Source organism: Rana temporaria, chromosome 7, assembly GCF_905171775.1.
Source record: "Rana temporaria chromosome 7, aRanTem1.1, whole genome shotgun sequence".
Lineage (NCBI taxonomy): Eukaryota > Metazoa > Chordata > Amphibia > Anura > Ranidae > Rana > Rana temporaria.
Window position 1 is genome coordinate 182,212,193 of NC_053495.1, and position 26,584 is coordinate 182,238,776.

At 44.5% G+C, this 26,584-nt stretch overlaps 1 protein-coding gene across 2 annotated transcripts in view; it reads left to right on the forward strand.

Moving 5' to 3' along the window:
- Window positions 1-26,584, forward strand: part of TTLL7 (tubulin tyrosine ligase like 7) — a 245,472-nt gene that overhangs the window by 107,453 nt on the left and 111,435 nt on the right. For both annotated transcript variants that reach the window (XM_040360594.1, XM_040360595.1), the window contains exons 13-14: window positions 17,024-17,159; window positions 25,638-25,724. In XM_040360594.1, coding sequence (XP_040216528.1) covers window positions 17,024-17,159; window positions 25,638-25,724 — 223 coding nt within the window. The remainder of the gene's footprint in view (window positions 1-17,023; window positions 17,160-25,637; window positions 25,725-26,584) is intronic.

A 26,584-nucleotide genomic window follows, 5' to 3' on the forward strand; every position in this document is an offset into this window, starting at 1 on the left:
AAAATTTGTACAATTTGCTCATAACGATCACACATTATATTTTACTATTGTGTCTGTATTTATGATCATTCTCATAATCCACAGACATTTAGCTAGATTCAGAAGGGGCGTCCTAACTTTGCGGCGGCGTAGCGTATCGTGTTTACACTACGCCGCCGTAAGTTAGCGAGGCAAGTACATGATTCACAAAGTACCTGCCTGCTAAGTTACGGCGGCGTAGCCTAAAGCGAGCGGGCGTAAGGGCGCCTAATTTAAAATAGACTGAGGGGGCGTGTTTTATGTTAATGGGGCTTGACCTGACGTGATTGACGTATTTTACGAACGGCGTATCACAGTGTACAATGCGGCAAAGTACGCTGCATGGTCCTATTGATTTCGACATGGATGTAAATTGCGTAAAACCCTATTCACGGACGACTTACGCAAACAACGTAAAATTTTCAAATTTCGACGCGGGAACGGCGGCCATACTTAACATTACTATTCCAGCTATTTGATGGAATACCTTTAGGCCTGATAATGCGTTACGTAAACTGCGTATCTGTACTGCATCGGCCGGGCGTACGTTCGTGAATAGGCGTATCTACTCATTTACATATTCTACGCTGACCGCAATGGAAGCGCCACCTAGTGGTCAGCCTAAAAATTCCACTTTAGGATACGACAGTGTAAGACACTTACGCCGCTCGTATCTGAGCCTAATTTAAGCGTATCTGGTTACCAGAATACGCTTAAATTAGCGCCAACGCAAATTCAGACTTAGGCTGGCGTATCTACTGATACGCCAGCCTAAGTCTCTCTGAATCTAGCTAATTGAATCTTATCCACTCGTTTTGCCTTTGTGATCATTGTTACCCCATGTAGGTCCACCATTATACACAACACTTAAAATCTGTGAACTCTTATGAACTTCCATATGTTTCAGGTTAAGGACTGTTTATTGCCTTTTTACATGCAGCTGTATGTTGTATATTTGAACAGCTACATGTTTACCCGCTTATTGCCCAGCCCTGAAGAATATCTTGGCCTCATATATAAATATAACAATAATAATAATGATTAAAGAGCATCAGACCGATCATATTTCTCATATACACAGATAAATGTCCATTTTATTCTGGCTTTGCACTGCTACATTGTATAAATGAAATGTATAATGCTGTATACAATGCAGACAGTGATGAACCAAGACAGCCAAGGGCACCCATAAATAAGACCCTTCTCCAAATGTTGTTATTAATCATTAGGTGACAAGTAGGTATTTGGTAAAAGGCCCAAGTCCCGGTTTAGATGCTTTGCCAGAAATTCCACCTTGATATGAAAAAGCAGCAGATGATTTTAAACAGGAGGATGTTTTATAGCCGTGTTTCCTGTTCTGTGAAACGTATACCACTAAAAATTCACATACTTCAACAGGGTGGGACACAGAAGTCTAAAAGGGAGACTACACAGAGGGGTTGATTTACTAAAACTGGAGGGTGCAAAATCTGGTGCAGCTCTGCATGGTGGCCAATCAGCTTTCTAACTTCAGCTTGTTCATTACCCACTTAAGACCCGGACCAATATGCAGGTAAAGGACCAGGCCCCTTTTTGCGATCCGGCACTGCGTCGCTTTAAATGACAATTGTGCGGTCGTGCGACGTGGCTCCCAAACAAAATTGGCGTCCTTTTTTTCCCACAAATAGAGCTTTCTTTTGGTGGTATTTGATCACCTCTGCAGTTTTTATTTTTTGCGCTATAAACAAAAATAGAGCGACAATTTTGAAAAAAATGCAATATTTTTTACTTTTTGCTGTAATAAATATCCCCCAAAAATATATAAAAAAATAACTTTTTATTCCTCAGTTTAGGCAGATATGTATTTGTAACGGAACTCCAAATGGGACAGGGGTTAACGCCGTTTAAGATATTCCATTCTGAAGCCCAAGACAACTTATCGAGACTCCACAATCCGGCGAACAGGACCCATACGGATTTCCCCCCCAGAAACGAGACACACAGCTCTGTTCTCTGGTTCAAAACGAATAGACAATCTTTATTGAAAAGGCAGGCTCTTATATACACCAAAAAGCATGCTGCAGTAATCAAAGGGACAATGACACACTCCACCCACAACATCATACAATGGTTACTAACGAGCCTCCAATACACATCATGACTCTGGCTTCTCTCACCTGCTATACAATACACATTCCTTTAGTAGACATAATTTACAGGAGCTAAGCTGACAAGTCAGGCGTCTGACCTTTAGACTGTGCTAACTCACAACATACATCTATCATCAATAGAACTTTCACACAATACAGTGTCAATTAGCATGACACCATGAAAGGTTCTTAAGAGCCATACTAAGGTTAATTTACATTACAGTAGCAGACGATATTAACACCTTAACAGTCTGTGTTCCCACATGGAATGAGTCACTCTTTTAATTGACCTGTTGGGTTCAGAATCAACAAACAGTAATATTTCAAGATATCCTGAAATACATTGTGAATTATCATTACTGCCCCATCTCATGTAGTCCAAGATATCATTTCTCAGTCATCCTATGCCCCTAATGGACATAGGATGACTTTAGACACAAGAGTCATCGGTGAAGCTGAAACGGGAGTACCCCACACCCTTCAAGAGCCTCTGGGTCCCACAGGCCATTCCGTTACAGTATTCTTCTACCTATTTTTGGTAAAAAAAAATCGCAATAAGCGTTTATCGATTGGTTTGCGCAAAATTTATAGCGTTTACAAAATCTGTGTACGGGGCCTCAGAGTGAAAACTGAGCAATCAAAGACTGCTGATCGCTCAGTTTTCAGTCTTTACTGAGCATGACTCAGTCAATGGCTCTCTGCTGTGACCCTCCAGTGCTCACTGGAGGACCAGGTTGAGGAGGCGGCGAAAGGGGCTGGCTCAAGCTCTCTGCGCCTCTGGATTTTTCCTGGTCACGGGTGCAGAATGAAGTGCACTCATGTGATCCAAAGAAGAAGTAGGGCCAAAAAAGCTTTGGCTATACTTCTCCTTTAGGGGGGACTCTAATGGGGACCCTGATGTAGGGGGGATTCTGATGGGTACTCTGATTTAGAGTCACCCCTTACGTCAGGGTCCCATTAGAGTACCCCCTTACATGACAGTCCCCATTATAGTCCCCCTTACATCAGGGTCCCATTAGAGTACCCCCTTACATCAGGGTCCCATTAGAGTACCCCCTTACATGACAGTTCCCATTATAGTCCCCCTTACATCAGGGTTTCCATTAGAGTACCCCCTTACATCACAGTCCCCATTATAGTCCCCCTTACATCAGGGTCCCATTAGAGTACCCCCTTACATCACAGTCCCCATTATAGTCCCCCTTACATCAGGGTCCCATTAGAGTACCCCCTTACATCACAGTCCCCATTATAGTCCCCCTTACATCACAGTCCCCATTATAGTCCCCCTTTACATCAGGGTCCCATTAGAGTACCCCCTAACATGACCGTTCCCATTATAGTCCCCCTTACATCAGGGTCCCATTAGAGTACCCCCTTACATGAAAGTCCCCATTATAGTCCCCCTTACATCAGGGTCCCATTAGATTACCCCCTTACATCACAGTCCCCATTAGATTACCCCCTTACATCACAGTCCCCATTATAGTCCCCCTTTACATCAGGGTCCCATTAGAGTACCCCCTAACATGACCGTTCCCATTATAGTCCCCCTTACATCAGGGTCCCATTAGAGTATGCCCTTACATGACAGTCCCCATTATAGTCCCCCTTACATCAGGGTCCCATTAGAGTATGCCCTTACATGACAGTCCCCATTATAGTCCCCCTTACATCAGGGTTCCCATTAGATTACCCCCTTACATCACAGTCCCCATTATAGTCCCCCCTACGTCAGGGTTCCCATCAGAGTACCCCCTTACAGAACCCAGGGGCAGGTTTGGGATGGAGGGTGCAGTGAAGACCATAGGCAGCCTCTTCTCACCCTTATTCTGAATCTGTGCATTCCACTGACCCTAGCTGCATCCTAAATACAATCCTTGTAGAGTTTAGAGACCCTGCTCCAGGCTCTCACGCATGATATTTTTTTACACATTGAACTAAAGCTAGATGACAGAAGTTAAACGCAAAATGAAAAAAAAAAAAGAAGCCTTAGAATCTCTTCTAAACGTCAAATAAATACGGTGAAATAAATAGCAAGAGAAGCATGAAGATGATTAGGCTGGAGTGGAGAAAGCTTGGCGCAGAGCTGGGTGCGAGACAGTCTCAAACTTCTCTTGGCGGAATCCCAGGAATTAGAAGCATTAATTGAATCCAAGTGTGTTCTTTATGGAGAAAGAAGTGATTAGAGGAGTTGTCAGGGTACACGCCTGTCCAGACAGCGCAAATGCCTGGAAATAGGATATTTGTCACAGCCAGTCTTTAGAAATCCTGACAAATTTATATCTATTTTCAACTAAAAAGAATGAAAATGTTCCCTTACTTTGTGGCACGGCCAAGGGTCATTTCTCCTTCTCTCGTCTTTTTGATATATAGTCTTGGTATAAAGCCTTCTGTAAGCTCCTGGCTTGAAATGGTTGTTTGTCTGTTCAAAACAGCTACACTGTTTAACCACTTAAAGCGGTCCTCCACCCTAAAGTGGAGTCCCGCTGATCGGAACCCTCCCCCCCTCCGGTGTCACATTTGACACCTTTCAGGGGGGAGGGGGGTGCAGACACCTGTCTAAAGACAGGTATTTGCACCCACTTCCGGCCACACGATACGGGCGAAAGACGGGCATTCCGTCACATCCCGTCTGTCGCCCGTTGTGTGCTGGGAACACTCGGCTCCCAGCACACAGCGTGTGAGCCAATCGGCGGGCGCAGCGCGACTCGCGCATGCGCCGTAGGGAACCGGGCAGTGAAGCCGCAGCGCTTCACTTCCTGGTTCCCTCAGCGTGGATGGCGGGGGGAGCAGCAGAGTGACGAGCGATCGCTCGTGCTCTGCTGCGATCGGCGCTGGACTCCAGGACAGGTAAGTGTCCTAATATTAAAAGTCAGCAGCTGCAGTATTTGTAGCTGCTGACTTTTAATATTTTGTTCCCATGGCACATCCGCTTTAAGGACCGGACCAATATGCTGCTAAATGACCCAAGGGGTTTTTACAATTCGGCACTGCGTCGCTTTAACAGACAATTGCGCGGTCGTGCGACGTGGCTCCCAAACAAAATTGGCGTCCTTTTTTCCTCACAAATAGAGCTTTCTTTTGGTGGTATTTGATCACCTCTGCGGTTTTTATTTTTTGCGCTATAAACAAAAATAGAGCGACAATTTTGAAAAAAATTCAATATTTTTTACTTTTTGCTATAATAAATATCCCCCAAAAACATATATAAAAATATTTTTTTTCCTCAGTTTAGGCCGATACATATTCTTCTACCTATTTTTGGGGAAAAAAATCGCAATAAGCGTTTATCGATTGGTTTGCGCAAAATTTATAGCGTTTACAAAATAGGGGATAGTTTTTTTTTTTTTTTTTTTACTACTAATGGCGGCGATCAGCGATTTTTTTCGTGACTGTGACATTATGGCGGACACTTCGGACAATTTTGACACATTTTTGGGACCATTGTAATTTTCACAGCAAAGCATGCATTTAAATTGCATTGTTTATTGTGAAAATGACAGTTGCAGTTTGGGAGTTAACCACAGGGGGCGCTGAAGGAGTTAGGGTGCACCTAGTAGGTGTTTACAACTGTAGGGGGGTGTGGCTGTAGGTCTGACGTCATCGATCGAGTCTCCCTATAAAAGGGATCACTCGATCGATGCAGCCGGCACAGTGAAGCACGGGGAAACATACGGCTCTCCCCGTTCTTCAGCTCCGGGGAGCGATCGCGAGGGGGCGGCTAGAAACGAATAGCCGCGCCGTCGTCCCGGATCGCTCCTGAAGCCACGGAAACCGCCGCATGTACGGGGGGGGGGTCCCGATTGGACCCCCGACCCACGTCTAGGCAGGGACGTACAGGTACGCCAATGTGCCTGTCCCTGCCATTCTGCCGATGTAAATGTACATGCGGCGGTCCGGAAGTGGTTAATAAAATACATCAGCATTATGATTGTCCTCTAAAGGGCCGGTTGTATCTGTAAGATTAGATGTCCAGCACATCCACTCCCCTTACATTAGATGTTAAGAGCCACCCCACCATCAGAAGTTGAGTCCCCCACTCTCCCTTACATCACAGTGCTCCCCCTTTCCTTATGCTGCTGCTGGGATGCATTGCTTGAATGCAGAAAGTAAGGGTCTGGAGGAGGACCAGAGGAGGGCTGGAGCTCTCCTGCAGCTGCAGGAGAGGTGCGAAGGCCACATGGAATGGCCTGGAGGGCCAGATTCGGCCGAGGGCCTTCTGTTTGATACCTGTGCCCTAGCGGCACCAGGCAACCTCAAATTTTTCTAGTTTGCCAGCAGCACCCCCTGTTGAGAAAATCTGGTATTATCTGAAATGCAGTGATTCTGGGAGCCTTTATATTTTTTGTGGTCGTCCATCAGTCATCCAAGCTCTGAAAACACCAGTAGGATGGGAGTTACATCTGAAGTAACTCTTCGGGGCCTATTAATAAAACATTTGTTGGAGAAATGTCAAACACATTACAGTACTGTAGGAATTTTGACCATAACTTCTCTAATTGATTAATCCCTGTGATCGTCGGCTCCATTTAGTGGCCAAAATGAGGTAAAATTTTCTGAAATATCTCAACCAAAAAAATTGGCCAACTAGGTGAAGCTTACCATCAGAAGGATTACTCTGTTAGAGAAATTAAAGCCAAAAATTGTGCGGCATGCAACAACGTGTTTGACATTGGTCCTAGACTTGTGCAATTCGTTTAGTTTCTAATTCGTTTTTTAACGAAAATCCAGAAATTCGTTAATTCCGAATTTTCGTATTAACAAATTTGTTATTTCCGAATTTTAGGACTTCCGAAAATTTCGAATTTCCGAATATCAGAATTTTCGGATTTCCGAAAATTCCAATTTTCGTATTTCCGAAATGTTTGTATTTCCGAATTTTTCTATTTCCGAATTTTCGGACTTCCGAAATGTCGAATTTCCGAATTTTTTAATTTCCGAATTTTCGTATTTCCAGATTTTTTCATTTCCGAATTTTCGTATTTCCGAAATTCGGAAATACGAACATTTTTCTTTTTTTTTATTTTCAAATTTTTATTTTCGAATTTCGAATTTTTTATTTTTCGAATTTTCAAATTTCGAATTTTCAAATTTAAAATTTTCAAATTTAAAATATTCGAATTTTCAAATTTTTTATTTTTCGAAATTTCGAATATTCAAATTTTCAAACCTTTTCATTTTCGAATTTACGAAGTTTTTCGGAATTTCGAATTTTTTATTTTCGAAATTCCGAATTTTTCATTTTCTTATTTTTAACTTTAGAATTTCGAAATTTAAAATTTTCGAATTTCGAAATTTAAAATTTTCGAATTTCGAAATTTAAAATTTTCGAATTTCGAAATTTAAAATTTTCGAATTTCGAAATTTAAAATTTTCGAATTTCGAAATTTTCAAATTTTTCATTTTCGAAATTTCGAATATTCAAATTTTTTTTTTCGAATTTACGAATTTTTCACTTTCGAATTTTCGGAAATGAAAAATGTGAAAATTCGAACAATAAAAAATTAGAAAATTAAAAAATCGAAAAATCAAAAATTAAAAAAATTGGAATTTCGAAATTGTAACATTCAAAAATCTAAAGTTTGAAAATCTAAAATTCGAAAATGGGAAATTTTACGAATTTCCGAAAAAAAACAAAAAACTAATGAAACAAAAATGGATTTTTTTTTTTTTTTAATTCCCAGAATTTCCGAAAAAAAATAACATAAACGAAAAAAACGAATTTGTTGGCAGTGCACATGTCTAATTCGTCCAACAAATTTTTATAAATAGACTTCTTTGTGTTTATATCATGCCGCATACACACGACCGTTTTTCATGACGAGAAAAATAATTTTTTTTAAATTGGTCGTGAAAAACGGTCGTGTGTAGGCTCCAGAGCATTTTCCTAGACGAGAAAAATGCCTGATTTTTTTTTTTAGAACCTGCTCTATTTTTTCTCGTCGTTTTTCACGTCGTAAAAAACGGTCGTGTACACTTTTACGAGGGGGAAAAACCGCAGTTATGAGACGGGAGCGCTCTTTCTGGTAAAACTAGCATTCGTAATGGAGATAGCACATTCATCACGCTGTAACAGACTGAAAAGCATGAATACTGAAAAGCGCGAATCGTCTCTCGCCAAACTTTTACTAACACACGGTAACACGAAATTAGCAAAAGCAGCCCAAAGGGTGGCGCCATTCGAATGGAACTTTCCCTTTATAGTGCCGTCGTGAAAAAAAATTCTTGAGCAAAGCGAGGTGACGTACAACACGTACGTCACCGCGCTTTGCTCGAGATTTTTTTTCACGAACGTGTGTATGCAAGGCAGGCTTGAGAGGAATAACGACAAATCACGTCGAGAAAAACGTAGTTTTTTTGCATGACATGAATAACGGTCGTGTGCACGCGGCATTAGCGTTGAAGGAGGTAAAAACCTTCTGTGTTAGTAAAAAGAGTACAGCACATCTCTAATTTAGCTCTGCGAAGGTATTTCTCATTTCAGCTTTGATCCACCTTCAAATGTTGGCCTGGTTTTATATTTTTCATGAAAGTCTGACTGTTCACAGATGGAGCTTTTCCTGTAATGCCTCGTACACACGACCGTTTTTCTCGGCAAAAAACATCAAGAAAAATGCTGGCAGATAGCCAGATTCACGTAGGCGGGCGCAACGTTAGGCAGGCGTAGCGTATGGCATATACGCTACGCCGCCGTAAGTTAGAGAGGCAAGTGCTGTATTCACAAAGCACTTGCCTCCTAAGTTACGGCGGCGTAGCGTAAATGGGGCTGGCGTAAGCGCGCCTAATTCAAATGAGGATGAGGGGGAGTGTTTTATGCAAATGGGTGGTGACCCGACGTGATTGACGTTTTTTACGAACGGCGCATGCACCGTCCGTGTACATATCCCAGTGTGCATTGCTCCAAAGTACGCCGCAAGGACGTATTGGTTTCGACGTGAACGTAAATTACGTCCAGCCCCATTCACGGACGACTTACGCAAACGACATAACATTTTCAAATTTCGACGCGGGAACGGCGGCCATACTTAACATTGGCTAGGCCACCTAGGGGGCAGCTTTATCTTTACGCCGGCGTACCTCTTACGGAAACGGCGTATCTTTACTGCGACGGGCGCACGTACGTTCGTGAATCTAGTCATTTACATATTCTACGCCGAACTCAGCGGAAGCGCCACCTAGCGGCCAGCGGAAAAATTGCACCCTAAGATATGACGGCGTAGGAGACTTACGCCGCTCGTATCTTGGCCTAATTTAAGCGTATCTGGTTTCCAGAATACGCTTAAATTTACGCCGGCGTAGATTCAGAGTTACAACGGCGTATCTACTGATACGCCGGCGTAACCCTACCTGAATCCAGCTAAGAGCCTTTTTGCCCAAAAAAACCGGTCGTGTGTATGTTTTTCGTCGAGAAAACTGTTGTGAATCTCGACGAGAAAAAAAGAGAACATGCTCTCTTTTTTCTCGTCTGGAGTCTCAATTTCCTCGTCGTGTTTCTCGTCGGGCTGATTTACGACGAGATGCTTAGAAACCCGCGCATGCTCAGAATAAAGTATGAGACGGGAGCGCACCTTCGGTAAAAGTAGCAGTTGTAATGGAGATAGCACATTTGTCACGCTGTAACAGACGGAAAAGCGCGAATCGTCTCTCACCAAACTTTTACCTAACACGCAGTAACATGAGATTAGCAAAAGCAGCCCCAAGGGTGGCGCCAGTGGAATCAAACTTCCCCTTTATAATGCCGTCGTACGTATTGTACGTCACCGCGTTTGAGAACGACAAGATTTTGTCTCGACAGTGGGCCAGATTCACAGTTGAAATACGCCGGCGTATCTACTGATACGCCGGCATATTTTCAATTTTGCCGCATCGTAGCGTTGTTTTGAATCCTCAAAACAAGTTACGACGGCTTTAGGCTTCGATCCGACAGGCGTACGGCTTCGTACGCCTTCGGATCGTAGGTGTAATTCTCCGGCGCCCGCTGGGTGGAGTTTGCGACGTTTTCCTGCGTCGGGTATGCAAATTAGATGTTTACGGCGATCCACGAAGGTACGTGCGTTCGTCGCATTCGCTTACGTCGTCGCTAGTCGGCTTTTCCCCGTCGCAAAGTTACGAGTCCTCTTTAGGTGGTGTAAAATTACACCATCCATGTTAAAGTATGGCTGTCGTTCCCACGTCGAATTTTACATTTTTTTTTGCCTACGACGTCCGAGAATACGAAACGACGTCGCCGTTCAAAAAATACGTCGGGGCGCCGTAATTTCGTACAAAGCACGGCGGGAAATTTCCTAACGGAGCATGCGCAGAACGTTCGGAACGCGCCTAATTTAAATGGTACACGCCCCATTTGAATTAGGCGGGCTTGCGCCAGACGGCTTTACGCTACGCCGCCGCAAGTTTACACGCAAGTGCTTTGTGAATCAAGCACTTGCGGCGGAGTAACGTAAAGGGGATACGTTACGCCACCGTAATTGTTCGCGAATCTGGCCCAGTGTGTATGCAAAGAAAGCCTGACAAGAACCTCGTCGAGGAAAAGAACGTTTCTTTTACGAAGAGATTGTCGGTCGTGTGCCTAATACATACTTGGCCTTTTTTCCTGTTTGGGAATCCAACCTATATAGCACACTAGACTGGGCCGACCACCAGTGAGGAACGTAACAGAAGATAAAGCATGATTGGGATTTTGAGTTGAAGCTTTTCGTAATTAGCCACCTAGAAGCAAATAACTTCCCATCTCCTTTTTTAAAAGACTGTTAATAGACCGCCGGCGGCTATGTATCTTTACGTCATTAGTCTTGCTCGCACCGTTCATTAATAGCGACACGGCAACCATCTTGTCTTTGTATTTCTCCTCTTAGATTTTGTTGGAAATGAGTTTGGTACGTGAGCCCCCACCTTGTTCACTTTCCATCAAGTCTGAGGATTCCAGATGAACTGCTAGCTAGTAATTCCTTCTTAATGTTCCCATGCTTCTCATCTTTCTTGATTGAACCTTATCAAGGACATATATTTTAAAATAGAGTAAAACTTGGAAAATGACAAAACTTTCATATACCTTACAAGTTCTCGGCAAATATTCATCTTTTTCTTTTTTTTTCATCTTACAACACTGCTTCAACTTGCCAGAAGGCTTTTTCTGCAAGAGAGGGTAAATCATTTTAAAAACAGCGGCCAATTTTTTTTTTGCTGTCAGTATTTTAAAGGAAAGCGGTTGTAAATAGTAAAACATAACTTCACTTAACGGAGGACGGGTCAGAGCTGCCCCCTCTGTATTGTAGTACGTGTTGAAACCATTGAAGGCTATGAGAAATCTCCGGTGTGCAAAGAATCATTATTATCTCTATTATACTTGCAAACAATTATGGATTTATTGGCTTTGCCCCCTCGGTGGGTAGAGTTGGGGATGTAGGCAGAGGCAGCCATATCAACAAGTTGTCAGTTTTATTAAAAATAGCATTCGATGGTTATTGAAGATGGCATAGCCATATATAGAGCTGCACAATTCTGGTCAAAATGAGAATCGTGATTCTTTTGCTTAGACTAAAGATCACGATTCTCTCATGATTTTCAAAAACTGGATGCCAGAACCCCCCCAAATAAATAAACCTGTGATTTATCTGAAAATATGAATATATAAAAAAGAGACCAGTGATATGTCTATAATGTTAAAGACCACGGGCCAGATTCATGTAGATTTACGGCAGAGTAACGTATCCCGTTTACGTTATGCTGCCGCAAGTTTTCGGCGCAAGTGCTTGATTCACAAAGCAGTTGCCTGTAAACTTGCAGCGTCGTAGCGTAAAGCTGTCCGGCGCAAGCCCGCCTAATTCAAATGGGGCGTGTACCATTTAAATTAGGCGCGTTCCCGCACCGAACGTTCTGCGCATGCTCCGTTAGGAAATTTCCCGCCGTGCTTTGCGCGAAATTACGGCGCCCCAACGTGTTTTTTGAACAGCGACGTGCGTAACGTACTTTCGTATTCCCGGACATCTTACGCAAAAAAAAATTTAAAATTGAAATTTGACGCGGGAACGACGGCCATACTTTAACATGGATGGTGTAATTTTACACCATCTAAATAGCACTCTTAACTTTACGACGGGAAAAACCGACGTAAGAGAATGCGACGAACGCGCATACCTTCGTGGATCGCCGTAAACAGCTAATTTGCATACCCAACACTGGAAAACGACGCAAACTCCACCCAGCGGCCGCCGGAAAATTACACCTACGATCCGAAGTCGTAGGAAGCCGTACGCCTGTCGGATCTATGCCAAAAGCCGTCGTATCTTGGTTTGAGGATTCCAAATCAAGATACGACGCGGCAAATTTGAAAATATGCCGGCGTATCAGTAGATACGCCGGCATATTTCTGCTGTGAATCTGGCCCCATATAACTCCTATGAAAAAAGCAGAATCAAACTTTGATTCTGCTTTTTTCATAGGAGTTATATGGTCTTTAACATTATAGACATATCACTGGTCTATTTTTTTATACATCAGAAGCAGTACCGCCAGCAATCACTGGGTGGTGCATGGATACACGCAGTTGTACAAAACTGTGAGAAAGATTAATACATCAGAAGCAGTACCGCCGGCAACCACTGGGTGGCGCATGGATACACGCTACAGTTGTACAGAACTGTGAGAGAAGCCCAGGCATCCATCCAGCGGCGCAGGCTGCTGACGTCGGTTCCGATATCGGCGCCATTTGCATTCCACGCTGGTTACGTGGAACCGGCAGTAACACAAAAGAATCGCTGGTAATCCCGTGTGGAGATCGTGGGCAGGGAGAATCGAGATTGCGATTCTCTCCGCGATTAATCGTGCAGCTCTAGCCATATAACTGTTTCTGTTTTAGATCTTTACAGATTATGAATAAAATATCAAATGAATAAAAATTTTACATTGGCAACGCTCCACTTACTTTCTCATGTAGTGTTAGAGGCCATGCCACCTTGTAAGACCCCTTTCACACTGTGGCGGTTTTCAGGTGCTTTAGCGCTAGAAATAGCCTCTGCAAAGCGCCTGAAAACCGCCAAACATTCATTGCAGTGTGTCTTTTCACACTGGGGCGGTGAGCTTGCGGGACATTTCGAAAAGTCCGGCAAGCAGAATTTTTTGGGTCGGGTTGGGAGCACTGTATTTAGCGCTCCCAAAACGCCCTGCCCATTGCAATGAATGGGCAGCGCTTCCAAAGCGCCAGTCCGTTTCCATCTGATCCGATCCGCCAGATGGATGGGAATAGGACCACCATCCGTCTGTTTTATGACGGATCAGATCGGATGGTGACGGGTGTCAGCAGACATGTACCTGTTGACATTCACCACTCCATAGGAGAGGAGGGTCTGATCAAGTCCGCCTGAAAAACTGACAGATGGACCTGATCAAACAGCCCGTGTGAAAGGGGTATAAGTAAAAAGTGATCAGTGCAACTTTCTTAATCTCAATATTAAAAAATTTATAGATTAGTCCACAATTTCCAAATGTGTAAAGACAATTCTTCTAAACGATGTGAAAAACAATTCTTCTGTGTTCAATCTTCATGACTATCACAATAGCTTAATGCTCACAGAACTCTTACCTCAGTAAGAAGTATAATCGGCCTCATCGATCTCCTAAAATGAGGGCAGATCAGGCTCCAGAGCTCCAGAAAAGTTCCGGTACCAGATGGTGTTGGACCAGGTTAAAGACTTCCAATGGTGGGTGACAGCCTTCCGGACTCACAATCATGTAATGGTCTTGAGATTTCATATTTTATATAAGGACAAAGAAAAAGCCTCCCATAGTGTAAAACGTATAAACAAAGTGGATTTATTTGAAAAGTCAAATGGACTCTTATGCCGTGTACACACGATCGGTTTGTTTTCGTTTTCATCAGACTAAACCGATCGTGTGTGGGCCCCATCGGTTATTTATCCATCGGTTAAAAAATTAGGAACTTGTTTTAAAATTATCTGATGGATATAAAACCGATAGAAAAAAACGATCGTCTGTAGGCACAACCATCGGTTAAAAATCCACGCATGCTCAGAATCAAGTTGACGCATGCTTGGAAGCATTGAACTTCGTTTTTTTCAGCACGTCGTTGTGTTTTACGTCACCGCGTTCTGACACGATCGGTTTTTTAACTGATGGTGTGTAGGCACGACTGATCATCAGTCAGCTTCATCGGATAACTGATGGAAAAAATCCATCAGACCGTTTTCATCAGATGGATCGATCGTGTGTACAGAGCATTACATTTAAAAGCAATAATAAAAGCAGATAAAGTGCAAACACAGCATTGTAGACGCCTCTTACATCACTTCCGTCCATGCTGTATATCCGGCCATGCCCTACGCGTTACGTCACGTCACGTGACTTCGTCAGGGGACAACTTTTCTGGAGATCTAGAGCCATACATCTGCCCTCATTTTAGGAGATCGATAAGGATGATTATTCTTCTTACTGAGGTAAGAGTTCTGTGAGCATTAATCTATTGTGATAGTTATGAAGATTGAACACGGAAGAATTGTTTTTCACATTGTTTAGAAGAATTGTCTTTACACACTTGGAAATTGTGGACTTTGAATATTTACCACATTTGTCTATATTTATTTTTAATATTGAGGTTAAGAAAGTTGCTCTGATCACTTTTTATTTATATCCATTTTTTGTACACTGTGTACACTTTTAGGTCTAGCGGCAGTTTTTATTATATTTAAATTATTTTAGTTTTTTTGTTCACTTAGTAGCGCAAGGGATTATATCTTTCACTGTGTAAAAGGAGTCTTACCCCTCTGGAAGGCAGAACATTTTAAATCCCTCTCTTTAAGCAGTACAGCCTCTGGAAAAGTCTTAATCATTCAACACTCCCAGAATACCTGCATGTCGGACGGACGGGTTTCCAGCAGATAAGTTTTAAAGCATGCGTTAAAACTTTTGTCTACTGGAAACCTGTCTGCTAGGCTGTACACACGGTCGGATCTGTCCGCTGAAACTGGTCTGTGGACCAGTTTCAGCAGACATGTTCGGTCGTGTGTACAAGGCCTTAGTACGCCGTCGGATCTAAGGTGCATATTCATGCTGGCCGCTAGGTGGCGCTTCTGTCGATTTCCGCGTCGAGTATGCAAATTAGCTAGATACGCAAATCCACAAACGTACGTCCGGCCGGCGCATTTTTTTACGTAGTTTCCGTAAGGCTTTTTTCGGCGTAATGTTACCCCTGCTACTGTATATGAGGCGTAGCCAATGTTAAGTATGGACGTCGGGCCAGCGTCAAATTTTCCGTTGTGTACGTCGTTCGCGAATAGGGCTTTGCGTAGAATGACGTTCACGTCGAAAGCATTGGCTTGTTGCGGGTTAATTTGGAGCATGCGCACTGGGATACCCCCACGAACGGCGCATGCGCCGTTCAGAAAAAACGTCATTTACGTCGGGTCAAGACGTATTAACATAAAACACGCCCCCATCTCATCCATTTGAATTGCGCGCCCTTACGCCGACACAGTTACACTACGCCGCCGTAACTTACGGCGCAAATTCTTTGTGGATACGGGAAATACGATGTAAGTTACGGCGGCGTAGTGTATCTGAGATACACTACGCCGGATGTGAAGAAGCGCCGCGCTACGTGGATCTGGCCCCCATCTCTTAAATTTTTGGTGTAGTAAATTCCGACAGCAATTGTTCGATGGAGCCTACACATGGTCGGAATTTCTGACAACAAGCTCCCATCGAACATTTGCTCCTCCTGATTGGAGGAGATCACTCACTTTTTGCTGTACCATATTTTGATTGGCACTATACCTAGGACCCCTTCAGGCCCTCACGTCTTGTGCATGTAAACAACCTATACCGTACAGGCCATAACGATCGTTGGTTTTGCTCCTAGATTTTTTCTTTCTTTCTCCAGTCCAGGATAAGGATAAGGGGCCAGATTCACGTAGCCCGGGCGCAGCGTAACGTAACCGATTTAAGTTACACCGCCGCAAATTTTCTGTCTAAGTGCCCGATCCACAAAGCACTTACCTGGAAATTTGCGGCGGTGTATCCGTCCGGCGCAAGGCGGGCCAATTCAAATGGGGCGGGTACCATTTAAATTAGGCACGCTCCCGCGCCGGACGTACTGCGCATGCTCCCGACGCAAATTTCCTGACGTGCTTTGCGCGAAATTACGACGCGCCGACGTTTTGTGAATCGCGACGTGAAAAAAAGACTTGCGCCGGGGAAAATTTTTTTTTAAAAAAAATTCAAAAGCGACGCGGGAAAGACGGGTATACTTTTACATGGTGTAGTAATTTTACACTTTGTAAAGGGTGCCCTATCTTTGCGATGGCAAACTAACACTTGCGGCGACGTAACGATGGGAAAAAGTTTTGTGAATCGCCTTAACTGCTAATTTGCATACCCGACGCTGGTTTACGACGCAAACTCCCCCCAGCGGCGGCCGCGGTACTGCATCCTAAGATCCGACAGTGTAAAACTATTACACCTGTCGGATCTTATGGATATCTATGCGTAACTGGTTCTATGAATCAGTCGCATAGAAAGAAACAGGGATACGACGGAGTATCAGCAGATACGCCGTCGTATCCCTTTTGTGAATCTGGCCCCAGAACCCAGGAGCTCCGATATTTCAATCCAGAAAATTTCCCTTTAATTTTCTCAGGATCTCTTACTTTCTGTTAGGAGAAAACTAAATAAAAGATGTCTCCCCTGCGTGTCTGTGGCGGTACGTCTGTACCCATTGCATAGAAGATTGTTCATGTCTCTGCTGCTCCTCACTTTGCTTTTAATGCTATTCTGACTGTTATCTTTATCAAAGACAATGGCAAGTTTATTCACGGCCTGGTATTTGTGTCTTTTTTTTTTTGTTTACCCTTTTCTCTCAGGCGTATCTACCCACCGGAGGATAAACTGCTGTTAGAAAAGTACGAGGGTCTTCTGAGCACAGCCTTCCAGACGTTCCTTGCTGGCAGGGCCGCCTCGCTGCAGCGTGAGATGAATAATCCGCTGAAAAGGATGAAGGTGCATCCAGTGTGGAAGAGTTGACAGGCTGGAGCGTATTCTAGTCCTCCGTGTGTTGTGTCCTCTGCAGGGCTTAGACTAGTCACACCTCGCATCCTCCGACCGAGACAATTAAACCGTTATTCAATTAATTCAAGTGGTCTGGTGGCAGGGATGTGTCCTCTGGGGAAGTTGAATAAGTAAATAAGATAATCGGGGTGGGAGGAGGAGAGGGAGTCCGCAGTGCAGCATGGAGAGGATTAGTGTCACGTTCACCAAAGTCAACGGGGAGCTTCATAGAACTTCATTCCTGATAATAAAGCCAGCAAGAGAAATAAACTACTGTATTTATTGGGGTATAGCGCGCTCCCGCGTATAGTGTGCACCTCTAAAGTTGCCCCGAAATTCCTGTAAAAAAAAATGTTATAAGATTGTATTACTTACAGTTTTGGTGTCTTGCCCAGCGTCCATCGTCCGGTCCGGCGTCCGTCTGCGGCCTCGGTGGTGTCCTCCCGGCTTCTCCAGCGCGCGCCTCAAGTCGAGTCCCCGCTTCCCGTGCTCAGTTCGAACGCCTCCGTCGACATATACCGAGTACACTCGGGTACATTCGGCAAGGCTCGGCTTCGCTCGTGCTCACGCTCTGTGACGTTTATGCGTGAGCACGAGCAAAGCCGAATGTACCCGAGTGTACTGCACTCGGTATATGTCGGCGCTCCATTCAAACTGAGCGTGGGAAGCGGCTATCGGCGTATATCGCGCACCCACGATTTTACCCTTATTTTAAGGGGAAAAAAGTGCACGATATACGCCGATAAATACGGTAGTTACAGTTCTGTGACTTCTCTGCTGAAGTGACTTCACTTAACCCCCAGATCGGCCTGGTCAGGAACAGTATTATGACCACCTACCTAAAGGGGCATAAGGTATTCCTGCTTGAACAGGGGTCACAAAACTATGGCCTGCGAGCCAAACAAGGCCCAAAAGGATTGCAACTAAGGTTAGTGGCATATTCTCATAGTGCACAAAAGATTAAAGGGGTTGTAAAGGTAAAAAAAAATGTTTTTCCTAAATAGCTTCCTTTACCTCAGTGCAGTCCTCCTTCACTTACCTCATCCTTCCATTTTGCTTTTAAATGTCCTTATTTCTTCTGAGAAATCCTCACTTCCTGTTCTTCTGTCTGTAACTACACACAGTAATTGCAAGGCTTTCTCCCTGGTGTGGAGTGTCGTGCTCGCCCCCTCCCTTGGACTACAGGAGAGTCAGGACGCCCACTAACACACAGCTCCTTCCTCTATCTGCAACATAGAGAGCATCCTGACTCTCCTGTAGTCCAAGCGAGGGGGCGAGCATGACACATGTTGTCAAAAAAAGCCTGAGGGGGTTCACCCCCCAAATTTTTTTTAACATTACATTCAGCTGTCAGTTGTCATAATGACAATCGGCTGTTTTGTTAAATTTTATACATACCGTATTTTCTTCCGGGTATGTCTTCTGCGGGACTGGGCATTCCTAATTGATTGACAGGCTTCCGACCGTCGCATACAGCGCGTCACGAGTTGCCGAAAGAAGCCGGACTGCGAGTCGGCTCTATACGGCGCCTGCGCACCCACGTTCAGCTTCTTTCGGCAACTTGTGACGCACAGTATGCGACGGTCGGAAGCCTGTCAATCAATTAGGAACGCCCAGTCCTGCAGAAGACATACCCGGAAGCGGCGGTGAAAATACAGTATGTACGGGGATAAAATAAAAAAAAAAACAGCCGATTGTCGTTATGACAACTCGGCTGAATGTAATGTTAAAAAAATTTTTTTTGGGTGAACCCCCGCTTTAACAATCACTTTAAAGTAAAACATTATGGGGATAAGAAATAAGACACTTATGCCGCGTAAACACGATCAGAATTTCCGACAACAAATGTTCGATGTGAGCTTTTGGTCGGATATTCCGACCGTGTGTACGCTCCATTGGACATTTGCTGTCGGAATTTCCGACAACAAATGTTTGAGAGCTGGTTCTCAAATTCCGATCGTCTGTATGCAATTCCGACACACAAAAATCCTACGCATGCTCAGAATCATTGAACTTCATTTTTCTCGGCTCATCGTAGTGTTGTACGTCACCGCTTTCTTGGCGATCGGAATTTCCGATCGCCAAATCCACGATTTTGTTGTCGGAATGTCAGATTGTCTGTACGCGGCATCAGAAAGTTATTTTTGTATGTAATGGTGCTCGGAGGTGGGTAGAGGGTGGAACCAAGGAACGGTGCTTGGAGGTGGGTAAGGAGTGGAACCAAGGAATGGTGCTCAGAGGTGGGTAGGGGGTGAAACCAATGAATGGTGCTTGGAGGTGGGTAGGGTGTGGAACCAAGGAACGGTGCTCGGAGATGGGTAGTCAGTGGAACCAAGGAATGGTGTTCGGAGATGGGTAGGGGCGGAGAAAAGGAATAGTGCTCGGAGGTGGGGAGGGCTGGAACCAATGAATGTTGCTGGGAGGTGGGTAGGGGGTGGAACCAAGGAATAGTGCTGGGAGGTGGGTAGGGGGTGGAACCAAGGAATAGTGCTCAGAGGTGGGTAGGGGGTGGAACCAAGGAACTGTGCTCGGAGGTGGGTTAGGAGTGGAAGCAAGGAATGGTGCTCAGAGGTGGGTAGAGGGTGAAACCAATGAATGGTGCTTGGAGGTGGGTAGGGGGTGGAACCAAGGAATGGTGTTCGGAGATGGGTAGTCAGTGGAACCAAGGAATGGTGTTCGGAGGTGGGTAGGGGGTGGAACCAAGGAACTGTGCTCGGAGGTGGGTTCGGAGTGGAAGCAAGGAATGGTGCTCAGAGGTGGGTAGGGGTGAAACCAATGAATGGTGCTTGGAGGTGGGTAGGGGGTGGAACCAAGGAATAGTGCTCGGAGGTGGGTAGGGTGTGGAACCAAGGAACGGTGCTCGGAGATGGGTAGTCAGTGGAACCAAGGAATGGTGTTCGGAGGTGGGTAGGGGCGGAGAAAATGAATGGTGCTCGGAGGTGGGGAGGGCTGGAACCAAAGAATGGTGCTCGGAGGTGGGTAGGGGGTGGAACCAAGAAATTGTGCTCAGAGGTGGGTAGGGGTGAAACCAATGAATGTTGCTCAGAGGTGGGTAGGGGGTGGAACCAAGGAATAGTGCTGGGAGGTGGGTAGGGGGTGGAACCAAGGTATAGTGCTCAGAGGTGGGTAGGGGGTGGAACCAAGAAACTGTACTCAGAGGTGGGTAGGGAGTGGAACCTAGGAATAGTGCTGGGAGGTGGGTAGGGGGTGGAACCAAGGAATAGTGCTCGGAGGTGGGTAGGGGGTGGAACCAAGGAACTGTACTCAGAGGTGGGTAGGGAGTGGAACCTAGGAATAGTGCTGGGAGGTGGGTAGGGGGTGGAACCAAGGAATAGTGCTCGGAGGTGGGTAGGGATTGGAACCAAGGAACTGTACTCAGAGGTGGGTAGGGGGTGGAACCAAGGAACTGTACTCAGAGATGGGTAGGGAGTGGAACCAAGGAATGGTGCTTGGAGGTGGGTAGGGGGTGGAACCAAGGAACTGTACTCAGAGATGGGTAGGGAGCGGAACCAAGGAATGGTGCTTGGAGGTGGGTAGGGGGTGGACACAAGAGGTGACAGAAGGAGGGAGTTCCTGCACCTATTCTCTGAGAAAAAAAAGCCCTGTTCATATGCAATAGCAAAGATTATCTGGTCTAAAAAACCTCTCCGCTTGGTGAAAAAGTTTCCTAAAGTAAAGTTAATGATATATTTTCATAACTGACTCCTTGTGCTGTCTTGTTGCAGAAAGTCTTTGAAAGCCTCTGTCCAGCGTGTTTTTGTTCACCATAAAAGCTTGATATTCCTTACCGGCACTGTGAACACTTACCTGAGGCTGACACTGAGAAATCTTTAACGATGAGGCTTGACTTTTTTTTATATATATATATTTTATTTAAGCATAGAAGTCTCATGTCTTTCCCAGGAGTCACAGAGGCAGACATGCTATAGGATCAGAGAATATATAATATTACCAGGGAGTTGAGATGCCCCTTAGCTTTGTGGAGATCCCAGAGTAGAATGGCCTGGTTTGACAGCAGATTAGAAATGCGCGGTAGCGGGAGAATGTACTGTGCGTTGTTACTTATGGAACTGTGCTTGTTATAGTCTATGTACATCAAACAACTTCTACAAAGTTAGATCTCATTCTGTGTTTCTCACTATTAGTGTGGTATGTAGTTCTGTATAGCTGAAGAAGTTTACTATTTAGCTCCTGGTGGTGTGTCAGTTTATCTCCAACATTCTCTCTAACAGATATGTCAAATGGAATAGAGGGAACTCCAGGCAAGATTTTTTTATTTAGTTATGGATGGAATGGGAAACGTAGAACGTCACGCTTTTTGTTGCCGTTTGTATCCTCGTTAAGGCGATTTTACCCACTTTCATTATGACTACGAGGACAAAAAGTGAGGAAAATTCTCGGGTACAGACAGCAATAAAATACGTTTCTGAGCGGAGTAGAAAGGGATAGAACCTTGGTCAGTATTTTCATTACTGTCTAGGTACCTAGTCCATACCTCCCAACTGTCAGGCCTCGTACACATGCGCCAGAATCTCGTCAGGAAAAAACTTTGGGCTAGATTCAGGTAGGGGGATGTAAGTTTGTGCGGGCGTAGCGTATCCTATTTACGCTACGCCTCCGCAACTTAGACAGGCAAGTGCAGTATTCATAAAGCACTTGCTCCGTAAGTTGCGGCGGCGTAGCGTAGATCTGCCGGCGTATGCGCGCCAAATTCAAATTGTCAAGAGGTGGGCGTGTTTTATGTAAATGACGTTTCTCATGAACGGCGCATGCGCCGGCCCTGAAAGTATCCCAGTGTGCATGCTCCTAATCACGTCGCAAATAGTCAATGCTTTCGACGTGAACGTAATTTACGCAAAGCCCTATTCGCGAACAACTTAGGCAAACGACGTAAAAAAAATTTAATTCGACGCGGGAACGACGTCTATACTTCACATTGGCTATGCCTCATATAGCAGGAGTAACGTTACGCCGGAAAAAGCCTTACGCAAACAACGTAAAAAAATCCGGTGGGCTCACGTACGTTTCTGAATCGGCGTATCCTGCTCATTTGCATATTCTACGCTGAAATCGACCGGCAGCGCCACCTAGCGGCCAGCGTAAATATGCACCCTAAGATACGACGGCGTAAGAGACTTACGCCAGTCGGATCTTAGCCTAATTTCGGCGTATCTTGCTTTCTGAATACAGAAAGAAGATACGCCGGCGCAGATTTGAATTTACGCGGCGTATCAATAGATACGCCGGCGTAAATTTTTTCTGAATCTAGCCCTTTGTTTTTCCTGACGAGATTCTTGGCAAGAATCTTTTGCCGCCGAGTGTACACACAGTCGCAGTGACGTCATCGCGTACGATGAACATGCGCTCGTCACATTCGATGCCATCGCCCCAATCACCCTACCTATGCCGTGGAAGCTACCGCGCATGTGTCAAAGTCATTTTGAGCATGTGCGGGTTTCCATGGCGACAGATAAGTATACACACTCTCAGGTTTCTCGTCGGGGAAACAGGCCGAAAAGAATGCCGACGAGAAAATTGAGAGCAGGATCTCTGATTTTTTTGGCCAGATTCTGGCCAGATTTCCAGACAAGAAACCTGAAAGCCTCGTACACACGCTCGGTTTACTCGGCAAGAAAGCTCTGCCAGCAGTTTTCTTGCTGGCTCTTGCTGAGAAAACCGAGCGTGTGTACGAGGCTTCAGTCATTATAAAGGGACGTTCCCGCTTTTGGAACCAGATCCCTCTGTCCCTCATTCCTTTTTAACCACTTGGTGTCCATGGCCAATTCTGACACTTCGCTCCTACATGTAAAAATCATATTTTTTTTGCTAGAAAATTACATAGAACCCCCAAACTCTATATATGTTTTTTACATGTTTTTACGGCGTAGGCTGTCGTATCTTAGATAGGTTTAATTTTATCTCAGTTTGAGCATACACTTAAACTTACGACGGGCTTAGATTCCGAGTTACTCTTTGTGAATCCAGCCCTAAAACGGTAAAGTTAGCCCAATTTTTTTGCATATTGTGAAACACAGGTCTTAATGGGAGTGCTGACTATCACTTTAAAGCTTAACTCCGGGATAGGCAAATATCATCTAATTATAAGAGCCATGTGTAATTTTACTTATATCTTGGTGTGCTAATCCAGTATGAAACTTTACCTCTCTGCAGGAGCTTCCTGTAATAAAGACTGGTCACTGCTGCTCTCTCTCATTGAGCAGGGTGACCGGTCTTGTCTCCACCCCCTTCTGTAGTTTTCTGCATGCAGCCTTTATTGGGATATAGGGTTGTCCCGATACCTGAACACATGGATACCTGGACAGCCGCTTCTCCTCCTCTCCCCTCCGCGGCTGTCAGCTGCTTTATTGAAAGCCACACAGAGAGATCGGTGATTATAACTTGCCCCGCCGCCGCACCGATCATCCCTGAGTGTCCCCCGTATCCTCTGTGCTCCTCCGGTCCCCCCTGTCCTCCTCCGGTCCCCCTCCTTGTGCTCCTTTGGTCCCCCCCTCTGTGTGCTCCTCCACCCCCCCTCATGTCCTCCTCCGTTCCCCCTCCGTGTGTTCCACCTCCGCCCCCCCCCGTCCAAGATCTATCAGGATGGGGAGTGGAGGAAGGATTTGGTAGAATCTGTCATTTACCGGCTCCTTCCTTTTCCGAATGCACACCGACTCTGTCCATTCATAACTGAGCATCGTAAAATACATTTTTATGAGAGAAATACATATGCTTCCGTTGCTGGCCCCCTTCTGAGATCGTGTATTCCCTGGCTTTCAAGCTCATCCCCTGGCTTCAAAACTCAGTGAGCCGCTGACTAGCAACAACATGCAGTGAGTGAAGCTATAGGCCCCCGAGTTTATTTTTTTGCAAGTCATTGATGTATGAATGCCTTTTATATAGATGTGTAATGCCGCGTACACACCATCACTTTATGTGATGAAAAAAAATGACGTTTTTAAAAACGTCACTTTAACCACTTGGGATCCGCCTGCCGTCAATTGACGGCTACAGTGCGGATCCCAAAAGCCAAACCGCCGTCAATTGACGGCCGCCCCTTTGGGCGTTCCCCGCGCGCGCTCCAGAGCGCGCTGCGGGGAAAATCTGTGTTGGCCGTGTCCCTCGGACACAGCCAATTACAGATCGCCGCGAACGGCCAATCAGAGTGGCCGTTCGCGAGGCGATCTGTGCGGCCAATGAGAGAGGATCTCATATGTAAACATATGAGATCATCTCTCATTGCCGTTTTACACAGAGACAGCGGTGCTGTCTCTGGAGAGGAGACCGATCTGTGTCTCTTGTACATAGAGACATAGATCGGTCACCCCCCCAGTCACCCCCCCCTCCACCTACAGTTAGAACACTAAGCAGGGATACATTTAACCCCTTCCTCACCCCCTAGTGTTAACCCCTTCAATGCCAGTCACATTTATACTGTAATTAGTGCATATTTATAGCACTGATCGCAGTATAAATGTGAATGGCGCCAAAAATGTGTCCGATGTGTCCGCCATAACGTCGCAGTCCATTAAAAATCGCAGATCGCCGCCATTTCTAGTAAAAAAAATAATTAAAAAAAAATAATTCTGTCCCCTATTTTGTAAGCGCTATAACTTTTGCGCAAACCAGTCGCTTATTGCGATTTTTTTTTTTTTGTTTACCAAAAATATGTAGAAGAATACGTATCGGCCTAAACTGAGAAAAAAAAATGTTATTTTTTTTTTAAATTGGGATATTTATTATAGCAAGAAGTAAAAAATATTGTATTTTTTTCAAAATTGTCTCACTTTTTTGTTTATAGCGCAAAAAATAAAAACCGCACAGGCGATTAAATACCACCAAAAGAAAGCTCTACTTGTGGGGAAAAAAGGACGTCAATTTTGTTTGGGAGCCACGTCGCACGACCGCGCAATTGTTAGTTAAAGCGATGCAGTGCCGAAAGCTGAAATTTCACCTGGGCAGGAGGGGGGTATATGTGCCCAGTAAGCAAGTGGTTAATTGACTGTGTGTGGGGGAAAACGTCGTTTTATGTCTTGTAAAAAACGACCAAAAAAAATTGAAGCATGCTTCAATTTTATGTGTCGTTTTTCAAAAGTGCACTTTTTACTTTACAGAAATTGACCGTGTGTAGCAAAAAACGTCGTTTTGTAAGACGTTTTTTCATCCACGCATGCCCAGAAGCTACTTATGAAGCGAGCTTCAATGGTAAAACGTGGTGAAACGTAACCTCACTTTGCTAGAACATTGTGAGAAAACGATGGTGTGTAGGCAACTTTGTCTTTGAAAATTGAAGTTTCAAAAACGTAATTTTTTACTTCACAGAAAGTGTCGTTTTTTTTCATCACATAAAGTGATGGTGTGTATGCGGCATAAGTGTTTGTTCATATAACATTATACACCAGAACATTATTGTTTTCTAATTATTATTTTCAGGAGGAAGACATTTTGGATCTCCTTGAACAGTGTGAAATAGATGATGAAAAGCTGTCTGGGAAATCTACTCGGCACAAAGAGCCACGGGTATGTAGAATAGCGGAAAGCCAGCCCTTGAGGTCATGACATGGTCCATCATTATAAGGGTAAAATGCATTGTTTGAACCTTTCCATCATAGAACAGCTCTTAGTCTTATCATTTTGCTGTACCAAAGTTCTTTTTAATGCGTAGAAGGTAGAAGTAGTGTGTTTTGCAGGTTTTTAATATTTTTGTAATGATGACTTTTTAAATGTCCTTGAGTGGCGGTTTTCTATTGTATGGTATCACAGCCTTGTCTCATTGTTTCATGGCACTACCTTTATTGTATAGAAGCTATGTCAGCGTAATACCTTAATATACCTTAATATTTTGCCCATAATTTTTGTCACTGTGGACTAGTAGATGGCTTTTTCGTAAGAATTGAAAAAGGAAACCTGTACTGAGATACATACGTAGGGCCAAATCCTCAAAAGGGATACGCAGGCGGAACTGCTGTTCAGCCTGCGTATCCCTGTGCCTATCTATGGAACTGATCCTCAGAAGCAGTTTTCCAAAGATAGGCAGAAGATCCGACATCTGTAAGAGACTTACACTGTCGGATCTTGGGATGCAGTACCGCATCCGCCGCTGGGGGCATTTCTCATTAAAATGCCGCTTTGCGTATGCAAATGAGGACTTACGGAGATCCACAAAGCTTTTCAGCTTTGTGTTTTCTGCGTAAGTTTACGTTTGCATACGTAAAATTAGTTCTGCTTTTACAAAGTGTAAACTAGTAACACCTTGTGAAAACAGATCTTTTTTTCGATCGCCGCGATTTTTTTTAAATTTTGATTTTTTTTTTTCGGCGCGTAACTTTTTTTTTACCCGACGCAACTTTATTGTCCCGTCGCAATCCACAAAGCCCGAC